The sequence below is a fragment of the Strongylocentrotus purpuratus genome, unplaced genomic scaffold (genome assembly GCF_000002235.5).
Source record: "Strongylocentrotus purpuratus isolate Spur 01 unplaced genomic scaffold, Spur_5.0 spur5_scaffold_16, whole genome shotgun sequence".
NCBI classification, from domain to species: domain Eukaryota; kingdom Metazoa; phylum Echinodermata; class Echinoidea; order Camarodonta; family Strongylocentrotidae; genus Strongylocentrotus; species Strongylocentrotus purpuratus.
The window spans coordinates 21615399-21631929 of record NW_022145601.1 but is presented as its reverse complement, the minus strand read 5'-3'; the positions used below and the strand labels follow the sequence as shown (position 1 = coordinate 21631929).

The following is a 16531-nucleotide window of genomic DNA, read 5'->3' as shown; positions in this document are numbered from 1 at the left end:
GTTATGATTCTAGAAGGTTCTTGCAATCCGTGGTATCAACGACAAGTCTCCCAGTGAGCGTAAAGTTGTACCCCTTCTTTTTAAGTAGCGCTGTCACAAAGAGTTTTCGATCCCAGAACGTATTCAATTCAATTCAATTCAATTATTTTTCCTTTTTCAATTTTTCATACTTACAATGATGGTACATTTTAACATATTCACATATTCATAATCAATTTGCACAATACAATTCATTAAAGGCCCACTGCACTACTTGTAGCTACTTGCGCCCTCTATATAAGAAACAATGCCTAATCGGTGACCATTGGTCCCCCATGATCCTCTTTTTCTTATGTTAACTGAGAGCTGAGTTGATGAGATAACCACCTGTCCAGTGACCTTGCAGGGCAGTCTAATCTCTTCTGTAAACTACGGCAGATAAGCTTTAAACAAAATAAACAAGAAATTGAAAGGGAAGGAGGGCCGACCAAAAAAAACAGAGCTTGTAGGGTGAAGGCCCCCCCCTGTAAAGGTTATCATTATGAATTATTATTTTATGAGGAAACAATAATAACTGATTTAGTAATACAAAAATCATTTTTAAATGTACTAAATTTATTTAGGACAATTCCAAGGTATCGCTTATGCTTTTAGACTTTCTTCTACCATGGTTCTATAGGTTTCTCCTGATAAGCATCACCAATAACTAGTCCCACAGTGAGCGTAAAATGTTGGTCCATCTTCTTCATTAAATATCTCTTTAATACAGAGAGCTATAATAGGTAGAGTTTTCTTTATGATTATACCCTGTGACTTTAGCTACCGTGATTTTATAGGATTCTATAGATCAGCGTCATCAACAAACAAGTCCCACAGTGAGCATAAAGTAGTGCACCTCTTCTAAAGTATATCTGTTACATTGAACTATTTTTTTTTGGGGGGGGGGTGGGTAAGAGAATGCCCTAGGAATTATATTCTATCCCGACTTTATAGCTTTCTTCTCGTTGACGTCAGCAACGACTAGTCCTCCTGTGAGCGTAAAATAGTGCCCCCTCTTCTTAAGGAGCTCCTGATGGCTACCGCTCTCGACCACGACTCCGTCTCTGATGACGGCGATGACGTCAGCGTTCTGGATGGTGGAGAGACGGTGGGCGATGACGATCGATGTCCGGTCCTTCATGGCGTTGTCGAGGGCTGCTTGGACGACCTGGAAAACATAGGAAGAGATTGATTGATTGATAACCTTCAATAATTATGATTATGTATATATTTTTTAATTGGTTGCAGGTATCAATTCGCACTTCTTTTTCTTTTTTGTTGTTTTTGTAATATCTGACATTTCAAACCATTAACACTTTTTAATTGGATTATGAACATCTAAGATTACAGGGATAGTAGTCTACCAGGTAATAATCATAATTATTTGTGGTTCCCGCTAATTTTCAGCATTACCATGACTTCAAGAGGTGACCTGATAAATGGAATAACGCAGTCATCCCATTGACTCCTGAATTATGTCATCCCCATCAGTAGAGGAACCACCCAAATCCCACAGGCTATGGTTTATGCAACAACTGGGGGAGTGTTTCACAAAACTTGTCATCAGTGACAAATGACAGTTGTTGTTATAAGCTACTGAAATCGTTGCTTCTGATTGGTTATCAGCAGATTTGTCACTAATATTTGTCATTTGTCATTGAAAAAAGGCTTTGTGAAATAGGTCCCAGATTACCTACCGAGCAGCAAAATCAACCCATAAACTTTCATCTCTACCAAGAATGTAATGATTCTTTACCCTTTCGCTCTCTGTATCAAGTGCTGAGGTAGCTTCATCCAGGAGTAGGATACGAGGATTTCTGGCCATAGCTCTGGCGATGGCCACTCTCTGCTTCTGACCACCAGATAGCTGGGTTCCTTTCTCTCCTACTAGCGTGTCATAACCCTGAACATGGAACAATATAACATTTGGTTATTGCTTATCAGTTCTCCACAGCCTGCCAAGGTACCATAGTCGTAATTTGTAGGACATGAGTGTATATATGCCACTCTCGAATGTTTGAGCACCTTTACCATGCACGTAAACTTGCGTAAAACTAACAAGAGAATGGTGAGCCCGGGTTGTATTTGAAGTAGACTAAACGCACAAGGTGTTTAATAACATTTTTAGATTTTGCACCACTTCCTTACTGCATGATAAATATGTCACCACAAATGGAGACACAAAATAAGAGAGAATGATCACGTTACGCAAAAATATAGCAAACGAACTTGCTCGTTTGATAAAAAGACCATGCAGGTATATGAAACAGAGGACATATTGTAGTAAAGGTAATAAAGATGACAAAGCAGGCGCGTAGCCGGGGGGAGGGGGGGGGGCGGTGGGGTGGTCGCCCGTCCCCCCCCCCCAAAAAAAAAAAAAAAAAACGCCTGCCAAAAAGAGAGAGAGAGAGAGAGAGAGAGAGAAGAGAAAAAAGGGAGAGGACGTAGGAAGAAAAAGGAGCAAAGACAAGAGCCGAGAACGGTACAACGAATCGTCTTCTTTCTCTTATGATACATTTAATGAAACGTCACAGCTTTCGCGCGGGAGGGGGGGGGGACTGAATTCATACAAGGATTAAAAGTCGAGAACGGTACAACGAATTAGCGTCTTCTTTCTCTAACAATTTAATGAAACGTCAAAGCTTCAGCGCTTCGCGAGAGAGGGGGGGGGGGAGCTGAATCCAGACAAGGATTAAGCGTCGAGAACGGTCCAACGAATCGTCCTCTTTCTCTAATGATACATTTAATTAAATGTCAAAGCTTTCGCGCGGGAAGGGGGAACTGAATCCAGACAAGGATTTAGAATCGAGAACGGTCCAACGAATCGTCTTCTTTCTCTTATGATACATTTAATTAAATGTCAAAGCTTTCGCGCGGGAAGGGGGAACTGAATCCAGACAAGGATTTAGAGTCGAGAACGGTCCAACGAATCGTCTTCTTTCTCTTATGATACAGACAGGGATTAAGAGTCGAGAACGGTATAACGAATTGTCATCTCTCTCTAATAATTTGTTGAAACGTCAAAGCTTAGGGTAAACTCCCCCCTCCCCATACCCACCCCTAGGGAGCACGCTTAGCGTGCTCACTACCGCTAAAATTAAATCCTAGCTACGCGCTTGTGACAAAGATAACAATAATGAAGAAAAGGAAAGACAAATATTTAAAGATGAGACGCAAAGGAGAAGAAAGTGGGAAGAAGATAGATCAATGCTATAAAGGGAGAAGGAAACAAGGACAACAGAGAAGAGCTACTATAAAGACGGACCTACAAAATGGTTCAAAAGCACCAACATAATGTCGCTGTGGTACTTACAAGAGGAAGAGAAGAAATAAAGTCATGGATGTTGGCCATCTTGGCGACTTTCTCAATATTCGCCATGTCCATTGGCTTTTCAACGCCATATTGGATGTTGTCTCCAATAGAACAGGCAAAGAGGATTGGTTCTTGACTCACGATCGCCATGTTTGCTCGGAGCCACTGGATGTTGAGGTCTTTCACTGACTTGCCATCAACATTCTGATAAAAAAGAAAGATATTTGCGATGATTTATTCAATATTCCTTTTAAGGAGATGACTTGGGTGTCGCTAAAGAAATATTGGAGGGTGTTGACGACAAGTGAACCGAAAGAGACGTTTGCCAACAAACAAAATAAGATAACTAGCCCACATGTTTCTTGGTGATCTAATTGAAGGCCTTTTTCCTTGGCAAATAATAATTCTGTTCTAAAAAGAGCAGCTTGATTGTTTTATAATGAACTTCTACTGAGAATAGAATGTCTTTCTTGCACTTGTCAATTCATCTACGAGATAGGGAGGGGGTTGGCAGACACACTATGACGAGCGATATTAATGAAACGCTCCCATATATAGCATAGTTAATTTCAATTTCGAATATATAGTACTCCTAATTTTCTCTCGATCCTCCCTCGCCCTAGATTTAAGGGATTCCCAGAGGTGACACATTCATACCAATTGGCATTTTGCCACACTCACTCTCTTGAGTTTGAGCATAGTTAACTTTACAAAATAACTTTTGAAAATTCACAGACAGTTCCTGCAAGATTGACAATATAACGTTTTAAATAGTAAAGATCTACATGGATGTTTGTAGAGTGGAATTTGTTTGATGTCTTACCACTGAGCCTTGTCCAGAATCGTAGAATCCCTCTAGGAGTGATACCAGAGTTCTCTTACTACGGCCACACTTTCCTACCAGTGATATAGTCTGACCTGGTTTGATCCTAATCTAATCTAATTTAATCTAATGTTACGAGTAGAATCACTTTGATGTCTTACCACAGAACCCTGACCAGAATCTATGAGTGATTCAAGGGTATCGATCTTACCACAGTCAATCTCTCCTGCCATGGCTACAATCTGGCCTGGTTTGATCCTAATCTATTGTTATCTAATCTAATCTATTGTTAGGAGAGGAATCATTTTAATATCTTACCACTGAGCCTTGTTCAGAAACATAGAATCTCTCTAGGAGTGAACATGAGTACTCTTACCACACCCACTCTCTTATACGAGGGCTACAGTCTGGTCTTGTTTGATCCTTATCTAATCTAAACTGATCTACAAGGTAATCTAATCTAATGTTACAAGTAGAATCACTTTGATGTCTTACCACTGAGCCTTGTTCAGGATCATAGAATCTCTCGAGGAGTGATACCAGAGTACTTTTACCACACCCACTCTCCCCTACCAGGGCTACAGTCTGGCCTGGTTTGATGGTTAGATCGAGTCCCTTGAGGATGGTGATGTCTGATCTCGTAGGGTAAGCGAACTTGAGACCGCTGTACTCGATCTTGCCCTCCACTTGTTCCTGTTTGTTTAGGATGGAGAATGGAATATGCAAATTATGTCATCGAGATGAATAGGCCAATTATGTATCATTAATCTAAAGTATTAGTAGTTTAATTGTTCAGAGATGGCCTCGCACCCAAAGTTAGGGGCATAGCTATGAAGAGCCCGAACGCACATGCCCTCTAAACAGGAATGGCGAAACAATAGGGGAAGAGACAGGGATAGGGAGAGAGAGAGAGAGAGAGAGAGAGAAAGAGAGAGAGGGACAGACAAAGACAGAGACAGACATACAGACAAAGAGACAGACAGAGTGAAAGAGAAAGAGATAGAAAAACAGATAGAGTGAAAGAGATATAACAAGAGAGGGAGGGAGGAAAGAAGTTCAATATGAAAAGAAAAGGATGACTCCTTCTACAAAGGCATGTCCAGGTGAGTTAAAAGGAGGCGGTACAGTTCTGAAAATATTTTGTCCAAGGAAAAGAGAACATCTGACTTACAACATAATAATTACGTAGTTAGTGAAAACTAACGCTGGGTATACAGTATACCTAAAGAAGATTACCTCAAATTCATATGAAAAGAGTAACGGAATCTATTAATTTTTTTCAGGAGAGGAGGGGGGTAAAGTAGGTCCACACAAGACTGTCTCACCTCCCTGCTCAAACTAAACAGAAAATAAAGTTTACCGGTTTGTCTCCGTCAATGGAGTAGTTATCAATAAGTGGCTTGGTGGCGAAGAGATGAAGCATAAGTTCTGCAGAATGGCGAGCCTTGGCGTAGTCTGGGAGAAGAGCCATGGCCCGACCAAGTGAGATACCAGCAAAGGCCACACCAAAGATCACCCTGACGATTGGAAACAAATTTATGAAAGAAAAAAATAGATCATTAGATAAATAAACACATGCGGCTGACCTGAAAGTGTTAATGCATACGCACTTAAAATTCAGCTTGTGACATCAGAGAATGATTATAATTCAATGGTAAGGAGAAGATCGTGAAAAGAAAGCACCACATTAGACCAATGCCAATCATACTATAGAAATCAAAGACATGCTGACCTAATGAAATCATTAAGGACAAAGGACACCAAAATAATTCCAAAAGGGGCTAAATCCAATTTTTGTAAATTAGGAGAAAAAAAGAAATTATTTCCCAGATTTTGTACAGGTGTCTATGAAAAAGTGATATTAGAAGGTGCATTTTGTCATAATTGCTCCCAAAATTTAGATAAATAATTTTGTTGAAATACAGGTACATAGGTGAACAATGTTCTGATATCAATAATTCAATTTTCATCAAAAGTGGATTTAGCTCCTTTTGGAATTAAGCTCTTCATCTACCTCGATTTTTCTTCACACGTGAATATTATACGAAAGCACATACACACACCCACGCACCACCACCCACCCAAATATCCCCACACACGCACACACACCCACACGCACGCACGCACACACACACACACACGCATGCATACATTATTCATATAACCTCCATCTGTCTTTACTTATGTCTACTATTCATTTATCTGTCAATCTGCCTTAATCATGTTAATCTATCTACACTATATATGCACAAATGCACGTATGCACGTATGCACGCTCCCACCCACCCACACACACACTTACAAATAAATAATCACTCTAAAGCAATGTCCACCTGCATTATAACCTTATATATTTCTCTATAAATATATCTCTCTGAATTGAGTTTACATTACTCTCGCATCACAAACTCACTTGAAAACATCATCACCGCTCATCTCGCCAATGGACACCAGATACCCTCCGAGCCGGAATGATGCGGCATAGATGAAGAAGATCATTCCTTGGGATACACCAAAGCCCAAGCCTATCATCTGACTGTTGATCTTTCCTTGTCTGGAGACATGGAAGAAGCAGGAGTTTTAAAAAATTGCAGTAGGCCTGATTTCTCGTGTTGAAGGCTAATTTTTTAACCTTGCAAGGTAGAAATTGCTATGTTGAATCTGTAACCACTGAAACTAAAATGATGCGGCATAAATGAAGAAGATAATTCCTTGTGAGACGCCCGAAGCCCGAGCCTACCATCTGACTGTTGACGTTCCCTTGTCTGGGGAAGTGAGAGGGTGGAACATTCTTGCCAATAAGTCTGGGTTTTCTTGTTTAAGGATGAATTTTGCAAGTTATACTAGCGTAAATTGAATATGAACCGATGAATCTAAAATATGTGGCGTAGGTAGAAAAGATGAAGAAGATGATTCCTTGTGAGACATCTGAATGTCCATCTTTCCTTGTCTGGAGACGAAGCATGGGCCAGAAGCACGGTTGGAAATAAGAATGTTCACAGGGGCGGTCCAAGAAGGCGTGTGAGGTTGTCACAATAACCGATTAAATATTGTCTGTCAGCGCAAAATGTGGGTTTTGAGACCTGTATCCTTTGTTGTTTATTTTTCGGCAACCATTGACATCTTTGGTCCGGCAGCCACCCCACCCCTCGCCCTCCATCAAAATGTAAAATATCTCTCAAACCAGTTAATTAATTACAAATTAAAAGGGTTAAGAGCCGTCATGAATTAATTAGAACTTTTAGAAATTAGGGTTAGCTATTTTCAAAGCGATAAACTTTCCTGGCAAATAGACACAGAAAAGGGGAAGAGTTCGTTTGGCAGGTATTACAAAAAAGGGTCTCCAATTTCGTCTCTCTTCGCGTTCCTCTGAAACTTTGTCGATGCGTTTTGAATGCCAAACACATTGCCCCCTTGTTCAACTTGCTATGTGTTGCCAGTAAGAGATCATTGGTCTCCCAGTGTACAAATGAAATACACGTTTAAAGGAATGATGCATAATCAACATAAACAGTAAATAACGTGAACATACTTGTACGGTTGTTCCAGCTTCTCTGCATAGTTCCTGATCATTCTATCTTCCAAACTAAGAGCTGTTACGGTACGTACATTCTCGATCGATTCTGCAGCTATCTGCAAATAGCATAGAAGTAATAGAACATCATCGTATTAATGAAATAAATCCATTAAGTCCATTATTTTATACGATATACATGAATGAAAATATTGTGTTGTTTATTCTAATGAAGTAAATAGCGTTAGAACTATCATCACAGACATACAGGTGCGATTTTTAGCAGTATGCTGTTGTATTTCCTGTCCGATTATCAACTTTCCAGTTATGGCATTTTTATACTTTATCATAATCGTGGAGGTGGCAACTTCTTGTTATCAGGGCGATGTAAATAATTCATCATCAAAATATACTAAATATATTAGACACAATATATAGAGGAACTAATACCGGACCATCTTGCTGCAAAATACGAGGTGACATTAGGCCGAATGTTGGTAATTCCAAATTCTCAGGTGAGCATGGTGGGGGGGGGGGGGGGGCGTGCAACTCCACAGCCCCTACCCCCATACGCCCATGATAAGCTTCATATCACGAGAATTCCTTAACCCATCTTACCTTTCCACTCTCTTTAAATGAGAGCCCTATCTCTGCCCTGTGGTCCTTGCAACACTTACATTTGGATTACCAACTCCAATACAAGACTCAAAGCTAGTAAGAACGACTAAATCACGATCACATCATCATTATCAACATCAATATCATTATAATAATAATAATAATAATAATAGTGGGTTCTTGTATAGCGCTCATGTCAGTCAGATTTGACCCTCCTGGCGCTCCCGATTATTACCCTGGCTTTAGCACGACTGCCATACGGCGCTCTAGCATTTCAAGGAATAAATCCCTACCATCATCATTATCATCCTACCTTTCCACTTTCTTCAATGAGAGCCCTGTCTCTGGACTGTGCTCCTTGTAACACTTTCATCTGAATGGCTCCCATTGCCGATAGCAACGGAAGACAACCGAAGATGAGGAGGGCTAGCTGCCAACCGAAGATGAACCCTATAGCCAATGCAGCAGCCATTGTCACCAGGGACTGTAAAACGGTGCTTAATCGAACTCCCGTCGCCTGAAATATAAACGATACATGTATATGAGTTTAATCTCCATTTAGAACAATAATACTTTTAAATTAGAATACGTGGATCAGTGATTAATACTCCTTTCACAAGTAGGGTCGTTATGAATGATCGATATTCCAGAGGTTTCCATGTTTTCAATTAATGCACATTAAAAGTGTAAATTGAAATGTACCATGAAGTAACCTATGCCATTCTAATGTACATAGCTGCTCAAATAAACAGAACTGAATGTTTTGTTGTAATTCGATGAAGAAACAAATTTTGATTTGCCCCATTTTTAGTGGAAACAAACAATTAACAAGTATCAATTCAGCACAAAAGTAGCATTTTTAATTGAAGGCATGGGACCAAATTTGCCAACAGAGGAAGGTGAAAGAGGTAATCAAAAGACGTTTTTCCTTTCTGATCTTCCGACAAGGCTCTATTAAAACAAAATCCAAATTTTCTTGACAGAAAAAAATGATGGAGGTGACAATGAATTATCATGTGTCGATATAATAAAGCGTCCATACTAGAACTGTAAAAAAAAAACGTTACCCCTTTGACATTAGAGGCATCAGATGAGAGTCTAGTAGCCAGTGCACCAGTGCTGTGATTAGGTTGATCGAAGTACGTGATATCCTGAAACAAAATAAACCGAGTGAATGCCATTAAATACAAATTAATTATGATTTTAAAATATAAGTGGGTCCAACCAGTTTTAAATGTTTGCTTCCATCATGTCCAAGGAGTAAATGTCTTAGCATTAATTCAAGAGAATTAATAATACTTTGGTGAAACGTTAAGCAGACTCGAAACACGAATGAGGCGAACAATAATGAAATCAATCGATTCAATTTGCAAAGCGACGGAGCAAGGCTGGGTAACATCTTAGTAATAAACTCCATGAATGTTGGGTGAGAAAACTTTTATATTTTGAAATTTCATTCCTGTTCGAGGCGGATAATGTACTATTTGATTTCTGGGTCGACATCTAACCGATGATAACTTCTGCCGACAAATCCAACTTGATATTGATAAATATGTGAATTTAAGGATCCTTTTATTAGTATACGTTGGGAAATACCTATATTTTTCGTAAATATATTCCTAGTATTTAAAACTCCGGGTTGTTTGTACCATCTTTTGGCAAAATATTTCTCTCTTGCTTCCAAGCACTTCGCCTCCCCCTTGTCTCCATTAAAAAATGATTTAATCATAATTTTAGTGGTGCCCTCAATGGTTACCTGTCTCAGGATGGTCCAGAATGCTTTTCTACGGAGTCGTAGGGTCAAGTCCTCTCCGGACACAGCAAAGCAGATACCGGTCATACTGTGAGCAACGAATAGGACGCAACCAAGGGCCACGAACATGAGGCCCCAGAACGTTGCCTCCTCTTTGATCTGGTCAGGAGGTAGACTAAACACCTGGGAGGTGTTTCACAAAGATCCTAATTAGAACTTAACACTAAGTTGGACTTAAAAAGTATGGACAGCCATTGGAGCCTTAAAATGAAATACATTTAAAAGCAGAAATTCAAGTATTTTAGACTTTTTATAAATTCCATTAGATATGTAGTAGTGAGTTTTATTTTTATTTGAATTAAAATGTAGTATAGCAGTTATAAGATGCAAATCAGAAGGACTAATCGTGGTAATGTAGTTGAAATATTGCAGAATTCCTGGTCGTCGTATCCCAAGGTGACGTGTTGAATGTAATGCTACTGGATGGTAGTGATCATGGTGATAATGCGTTGTAGAGGTACATTAGAAGCGATGATGATATAGAGCAGAGGCACATAGGTAATTATAGTGGACGAGAGGTATCTTATAAAGGAAGAACCCCGCCCCCCCCCCCCCACTCAGTGTTATTTAGGGTACGCATATGCGTGTTCCAAGCGACCCCCCCCCCCCTTTTTCAGCAAAAGTCCGGTGTGTAAAGTCAATACGGGTCGACCTTTTTCTTTTGTTACGAGCCGGAGAGTTTTGGAACACGCATGGTATCCCTCCGTTCACGGAGTGGGGGCCGGGGAAGAACAAGTGAAGGTAGTAGTAGTTGCGGTGGTAGTCGTACTTCTACTAGTAGTAGCAGCAGAAGCAGCATTATCAGTATATAAATGTTCGATAACTAATTTCAGGGCGTGTACTTACCGATACGACTTCACTGAAGAGAATAGCAAATGCTGGCATAGCAATTCCCAGTACACCGGCGAAGAAGGTCCCAACAACTATGTAGGGCCACTCAGGTTTGTTTAGCTTCAGGATCTCCATGTAACTAGCTCGTTCCACCTCTTCCTCCTCGATTTCTTCATCCTACACGTGGATCCAATGTAAGAGATGTTGGTAAATGTCTCTTGGTGAACCAGATTTGGTGAATTTAGTAATATTCAAGTTCTGTTTTGGGTATAAACACGACTTTGAGAGTAGACATCTGAATCGAGCGCATGAATAAACTATCTGATTTTTACTCTTGTTGATTTAGAAATTGTGGAATTCCTCCTGCATTCTACATCAATATAAAAAAATTATTAAAACATATGTATATTAATAACATGGAGAATAAAATGGAAAATTTGCATGTTTGATTGGGAATCGGTAAATAAAGTTGGTCAATGATAGGTGCAGTCAGAAAATATGTGAACCAATCTTAAATGCTCTGAAAAGAGATATTTACATGTACCATAAATACATCTCGTCTGGATTTTTTTAATTCATAGAAATTAAAGTAATGGCTCTCATCTTAAAGTCATTCAAATAATCAGATTTTTCACCTTAGATTTATCATCTCACCCATTCATATATCTTACGACTAGTAAAAGAACTTATTGTAATACATGCCGTTATTTACAAATGTTAATGGAACTCGTGTTCTTTTTACTAATTGATAGAGTACTATCAACAGCTAATCAACAGCCTCTCTTGAAAAATGGATTTCTTTTAAAACAATTATGGAACTACTACCTCTTCCAGCTGACTTCCTTTACCGCTACTAGCGTTCGAGATTTGGCGGGACATCTCTCGAGATATCTGTCTGGATGTGTCACGTGACATTTGACGGGAAGGGGAGCTGATGCTTGCCATCTTCTCTTTAAGGCTCTCAGATCGTTCTCCTGGTTAAGGGTGAGATGAAATTAAGGTCCATAACGACTTCCGATTAAAAGAGAGTAAATGATAATGTCACAAAATGTTCTCCTTATGGCAGTCTATGAGTTAACTCATAGCTTGCCATAAGGCTGCATGCACGCTACCGTTAAAGTGCTGTGTACATGCGTGCGAGCAATTGCTTCACTGCCTTGTGCATGTTTGCACGCATTCGTAATAGCAGTTATTGTTCGTGCTAATTGTAGTGTGCTGTGTGTTTCGCACGCGCTATTCATAGAACCATCGCGTTAATTAGATTATCTCAAAATAAACCAGGCACGGGGGATTTGGGGATTGGAACAATGGGGATTAGCCCTTTGGCATGCAGAGTTAAAAGCATCATTCCAAACGTATATTATTAAAACGCATATTGCACATTTTCCATATGGCCCTGTCACAGCTTGACGATTTAGCCAGCGTATGCCAACGTATGACAAATTTGGCGAATACGTTGGCGTACGTCGAATAAGTTATGGGTACGTTTTGTTTAAATTAAGACCACGCTGAAGCACGCTGGTATACGTCGTAGTACGGCGAGGTCGTCGAAAAATGGTGTGCATGCACAAAGTTTTCGAATTATGCCAGTGTATGGCTCATACGTCTCGCATACGCGGGCCATAAGTTGTAGGTAAGTTATGCGATCGTTACGGTCACATACGTTGCTTGTAAGTTATTCATAAGTCGACATACATCGAGATAATTTCTAGCGTACCCAAAAATTATTTCTAACTTATGTTAACGTGCTTAGAACTGATTATAGAAAGAAGAAAAAAGATTTGCAACTACTCTAACGACTACTGTTGCGTGCAGTTATGAATTAAAGACGGTCAGATTGTCAGTATTTAAGATTTGGATAAAGAAAGAAAAAAGGATCTCTACCTGCCCCATCGAGAGTCTGCAGTGTCACAAGCTGCTTGTAGACCCCGTCTCTCTTCATCAACTCAGCGTGATCACCAAACTCGACGACCTGTCCATCTTTAAAGGCGTAGATGACGTCAGCATTCCTGATGGTGGTCAAACGGTGAGCAATCACGACGGTTGTCCGACCCTCAGAGGCCTGTAAAATGAAAGTTCTATGTCATGTTTATTCTAAACTTTGACGATTTACAACCAAAATAAAGACTTGGCTTTTAATTGCTCAGAGGAAACAGAATAACGATAAGGATTCAGCAAAGTGCATTGTATGAGCGAAATTTTGAAATCACACCAAATAGTCCTAATTCAACACTTTACACAGATACAGTGAAAAGTCGCAATCTTTATTTTTCTTGATGTTTTGATATTCATTCATGTCTGAACAATTTAGTTTCCAAAAAAAGGGGCGGCAATAGGCCGGACTTCACGTCGTCACTTTTCTCTAATTTGTTAAGTTTTTGTTACTTTTTCAGGCAAATCATTTGTTTTGACACTTAAGCAATTCTAAATAATCATCTCGGAAAATATTATAATTATTGCTTTTTCAGGATGTCCATTGTTCGCCTGTTTGCAACTGCTGTTTGCATGACTTTTGTCCCTGTTTTTTCCCTCCTTTCAAGATATTCCATCGAGCGCCCAGCCCCCTCCCCCTCCTCGAGACTGCATACCTTATCCAGAGCTTGTTGTACGACCTTCTCACTCTCTCGGTCCAGGGCTGAGGTAGCTTCGTCCAATAGAAGGATAGGTGGGTTTCTGACCAGAGCTCTGGCGATGGCCACTCTCTGCTTCTGACCACCGGACAGCTGGGCTCCACGCTCACCAACCATCGTATCATAACCCTGCGCAAAGAAAGGGTACAAATAATTTCACACTTTGGCGCATTCAAAGGATATGCCCCCTCCCACATCGAATGGTGAAAATGAGAAACAAAAAAAAGGGGGGGGGGGAGAGAAAAGAGAGATGGATTTATATAAAAAGAGAAAGAGTTAGTGAGAGGGCGACAGAGAGAGAGAGAGAGAGAAAAGTTAGTGAGTGAGAGGGCGACAAATAGAGAGGATGAGAGGGGGTAGGGGGATTGGGACAATGACGAAAAACAAATTCTAAAAGAAGACGACCTGTCAACAACCATGACAACCCCATCCCCATCCTAATTCCGATCCCCTGTCGTTGGGCTCCTTCATTCGTATCACTTCAAATCGAGTAAGACCTCTGCTATCCCCCACAAACACACACACACATACTTACGCACTCGTGGTCTGACCCAAGATATTCCCAAGATATCGAAGTTAATTTTGTGCATAATTACCAAACTGCAGGATAATTATCTTAACTTGAAATTAAATATATATAAAAAAATTTACGCCTGGACGTAGGCCTAGGGATTCTTTAAGTGATGATATGTTTAATTAGAGCTCACCTTGGGTAGTTTTGAGATGAAGTCATGGGCGTTGGCCATCTTGGCAGCCTTGATGATCTCCTCCTTAGTAACACCATCTCGTCCGTAGGAAATGTTGGTTTCTATGGAGCAGTTGAAGAGGATTGGTTCCTGGCTCACCACACCTATGTTCTCCCTCAACCAGCGGAGATTCAGCTCGGTGATTTCATTACCATCAATTAAGATCTTTCAGAAAAAGACAAACACATGGAAAAAATGATATGAAGCTAACGAATTATTATAAACGATTATGGCTAGGGCCTCAAAATGGTTGATACAGGGTAATTTTTACCTAATCCTCACTCTTTGAATGAGTTTTAAACTGCCCCATTTTATTTGCATTTTCTCTAACCTGGCCAATCCGTAAATTGCGCATAATTATACTCGTTGTGTACCCCTCTCCACTACACAGACACGCGCGCGCGCACACATACACACACACGCCCACAACTATAAACTAAAAACACAAATAATTAAAAAGAACTTGGGGTGACGGATGAATAAAACAGGTAGCGTATAAAGCCATTAAGAGCTGAATACGCTCTTCTTATAACCCTTTCTTTAAACATGTTAGTATATTAGTCATTTTGCTTAAAAACTGCAGGTGCGCTTTCAAAAATTGGACTACACGTTTGTCATGGGAACCTTTTGATATCCTACCTTGCCAGATAGTTTATCATAGAATCGGAGGAGCAGGTTGATGGTGGTAGACTTGCCACACCCACTGGACCCCACCAAGGCCACCGTCTGCCCCTTCCTAATGCTCAGATCTACACCTTTCAACACCGGTACATCTGCCCGGGTGGGGTAAGAGAAGTGCACCCCTTGGAAGTCGATTTTCCCCGTCATCTCTGCAGGGGTGACCCCCTTCTTGGAACGAGCATCGATGACTGGAGTCTGGTGCCATTATGCAAAGAATGTTAACATTAATTTGTTTTAAATTTGGGTTATTGCCATGCCTATCCTGAAAACAGTATGTAAAACTAATCTAGTGATGCAATATGAAAAGAAAAAACACATTAATTAATTGAAATATCTAACTTTCTTGTCATCTCTGGTGGGGTGAACCCATTTTTGAAGAAAGCATCGATGACTTGAGTCGGTTATTATCATTAAATATCAAGAATGTAAACCTTCATTTAAATAGGGTTTATTGCAATGCCTACTGACTAATGAGCAACAAAAGCTTTACTTGAAATTGATGTGAAAGAAGAAATGTCAAAGTGTCATTCAATAATGTATTTTTTCCATTCTTTAATGCACTGTGATATATTTGTACCTTATAATGACAATACAAAACAACTACGGCTACATATGCATACTGGACACTTATCCTTTAATGGGCTGCTCAAAGCACTCACAAGGTATCGGGCAAGTAACTCGAGCTCCCAAGCTAAACTCGGGCTAATAGAAATGCACCTATCTTTACACTGGCTTTAGCCCGGAAGTGTATATAGAGGAATCCCAAGGGGTTCTACCACTTCCTAGGAAAAAGGGAAAAATTTTAGGAACAGTGACACTGTCACCAGCCCAATTTGGGAGCAACTGATTATAAGCCGGTATTATTTGTAATCCTTCCTCGCCCCCGTTAGAAATTAAATGATTGGGTGTATGGACTCACGGCATCGATGATTTCGAAAAGAATCACCGCTGCACCCCTGGCGGTGGTGATGGCTGTGACCGATGGGGTTATGTTGCCAATGGAGAAAGCCCCGATCATGACACAGAAGAAGACAGTCAGCACATCGCCTCCAGTCAGACGTCCTTCTGCAACTAACGTGGGTCCGTACCTATGATATTGACAATAAATTAATTAATAGATAGACAAGTAACTATTTAAATCGATACATAAATGCATTAATACATATTGAAATAGATATATAAATACCCATTACCTATCCAAATAGATAAATAAAAACATAACAAATAAACATTCAAATAGATAAATAGATATAAAAAAAAACAAATAGGGAAACTTGACGAATAAGTAAATAAATGGATAAATAAATAAATAAATAAAATTGAGTCCGATCATGACACAGAAGAACACAGTCAATACATCGCCTCCTGTAAGAGTCCTACTGCCAGTAATGTGGGTCCTTGCCCATGTCTGATAAAAACATAAAACACATACACGTACGTTTCGTCGATTCCGGGAGCAAACACTATACCTTATCCTAACCCTAACCCAAACCAAATTGCCAGACGAGAAACTATGAATCAGTTTGAACTGACTTATGAAAAAG

At 39.9% G+C, this 16531-nt stretch overlaps 1 protein-coding gene across 1 annotated transcript; it reads right to left on the bottom strand.

Moving 5' to 3' along the window:
• Positions 1-812: 812 nt before the first annotated feature.
• Positions 813-16070, bottom strand: LOC115918689 (ATP-dependent translocase ABCB1-like). Its single transcript, XM_030987043.1, has 17 exons — positions 15907-16070; positions 14946-15182; positions 14268-14471; positions 13519-13689; positions 12815-12992; positions 11756-11904; positions 10946-11107; positions 10043-10222; positions 9354-9437; positions 8600-8803; positions 7687-7787; positions 6568-6708; positions 5515-5671; positions 4650-4847; positions 3332-3535; positions 1775-1921; positions 813-1186 (listed from the first exon to the last, which is right to left on the bottom strand). The coding sequence occupies exons 1-17, from the start codon at positions 16003-16005 to the stop codon at positions 956-958; spliced, it is 2847 nt and encodes a 948-aa protein (XP_030842903.1). The 5' UTR covers positions 16006-16070; the 3' UTR covers positions 813-955.
• Between the last annotated feature and the right edge of the window lie 461 nt (positions 16071-16531).

What these genes read in the sequence shown, in the direction of transcription:
- LOC115918689 (XM_030987043.1), bottom strand. Translation starts at nt 16,005, where the DNA reads ATGATCGGGGCTTTCTCCATTGGCAACATAACCCCATCGGTCACAGCC. An exon ending in TACAACAAGCTCTGGATAAG is followed by an intron (nt 12,993 to 13,518) that starts GTATGCAGTCTC and finishes TTCATTTTACAG; the next exon opens with GCCTCTGAGGGTCGGACAAC. An exon ending in TCTTCAGTGAAGTCGTATCG is followed by an intron (nt 10,223 to 10,945) that starts GTAAGTACACGC and finishes AACACCTCCCAG; the next exon opens with GTGTTTAGTCTACCTCCTGA.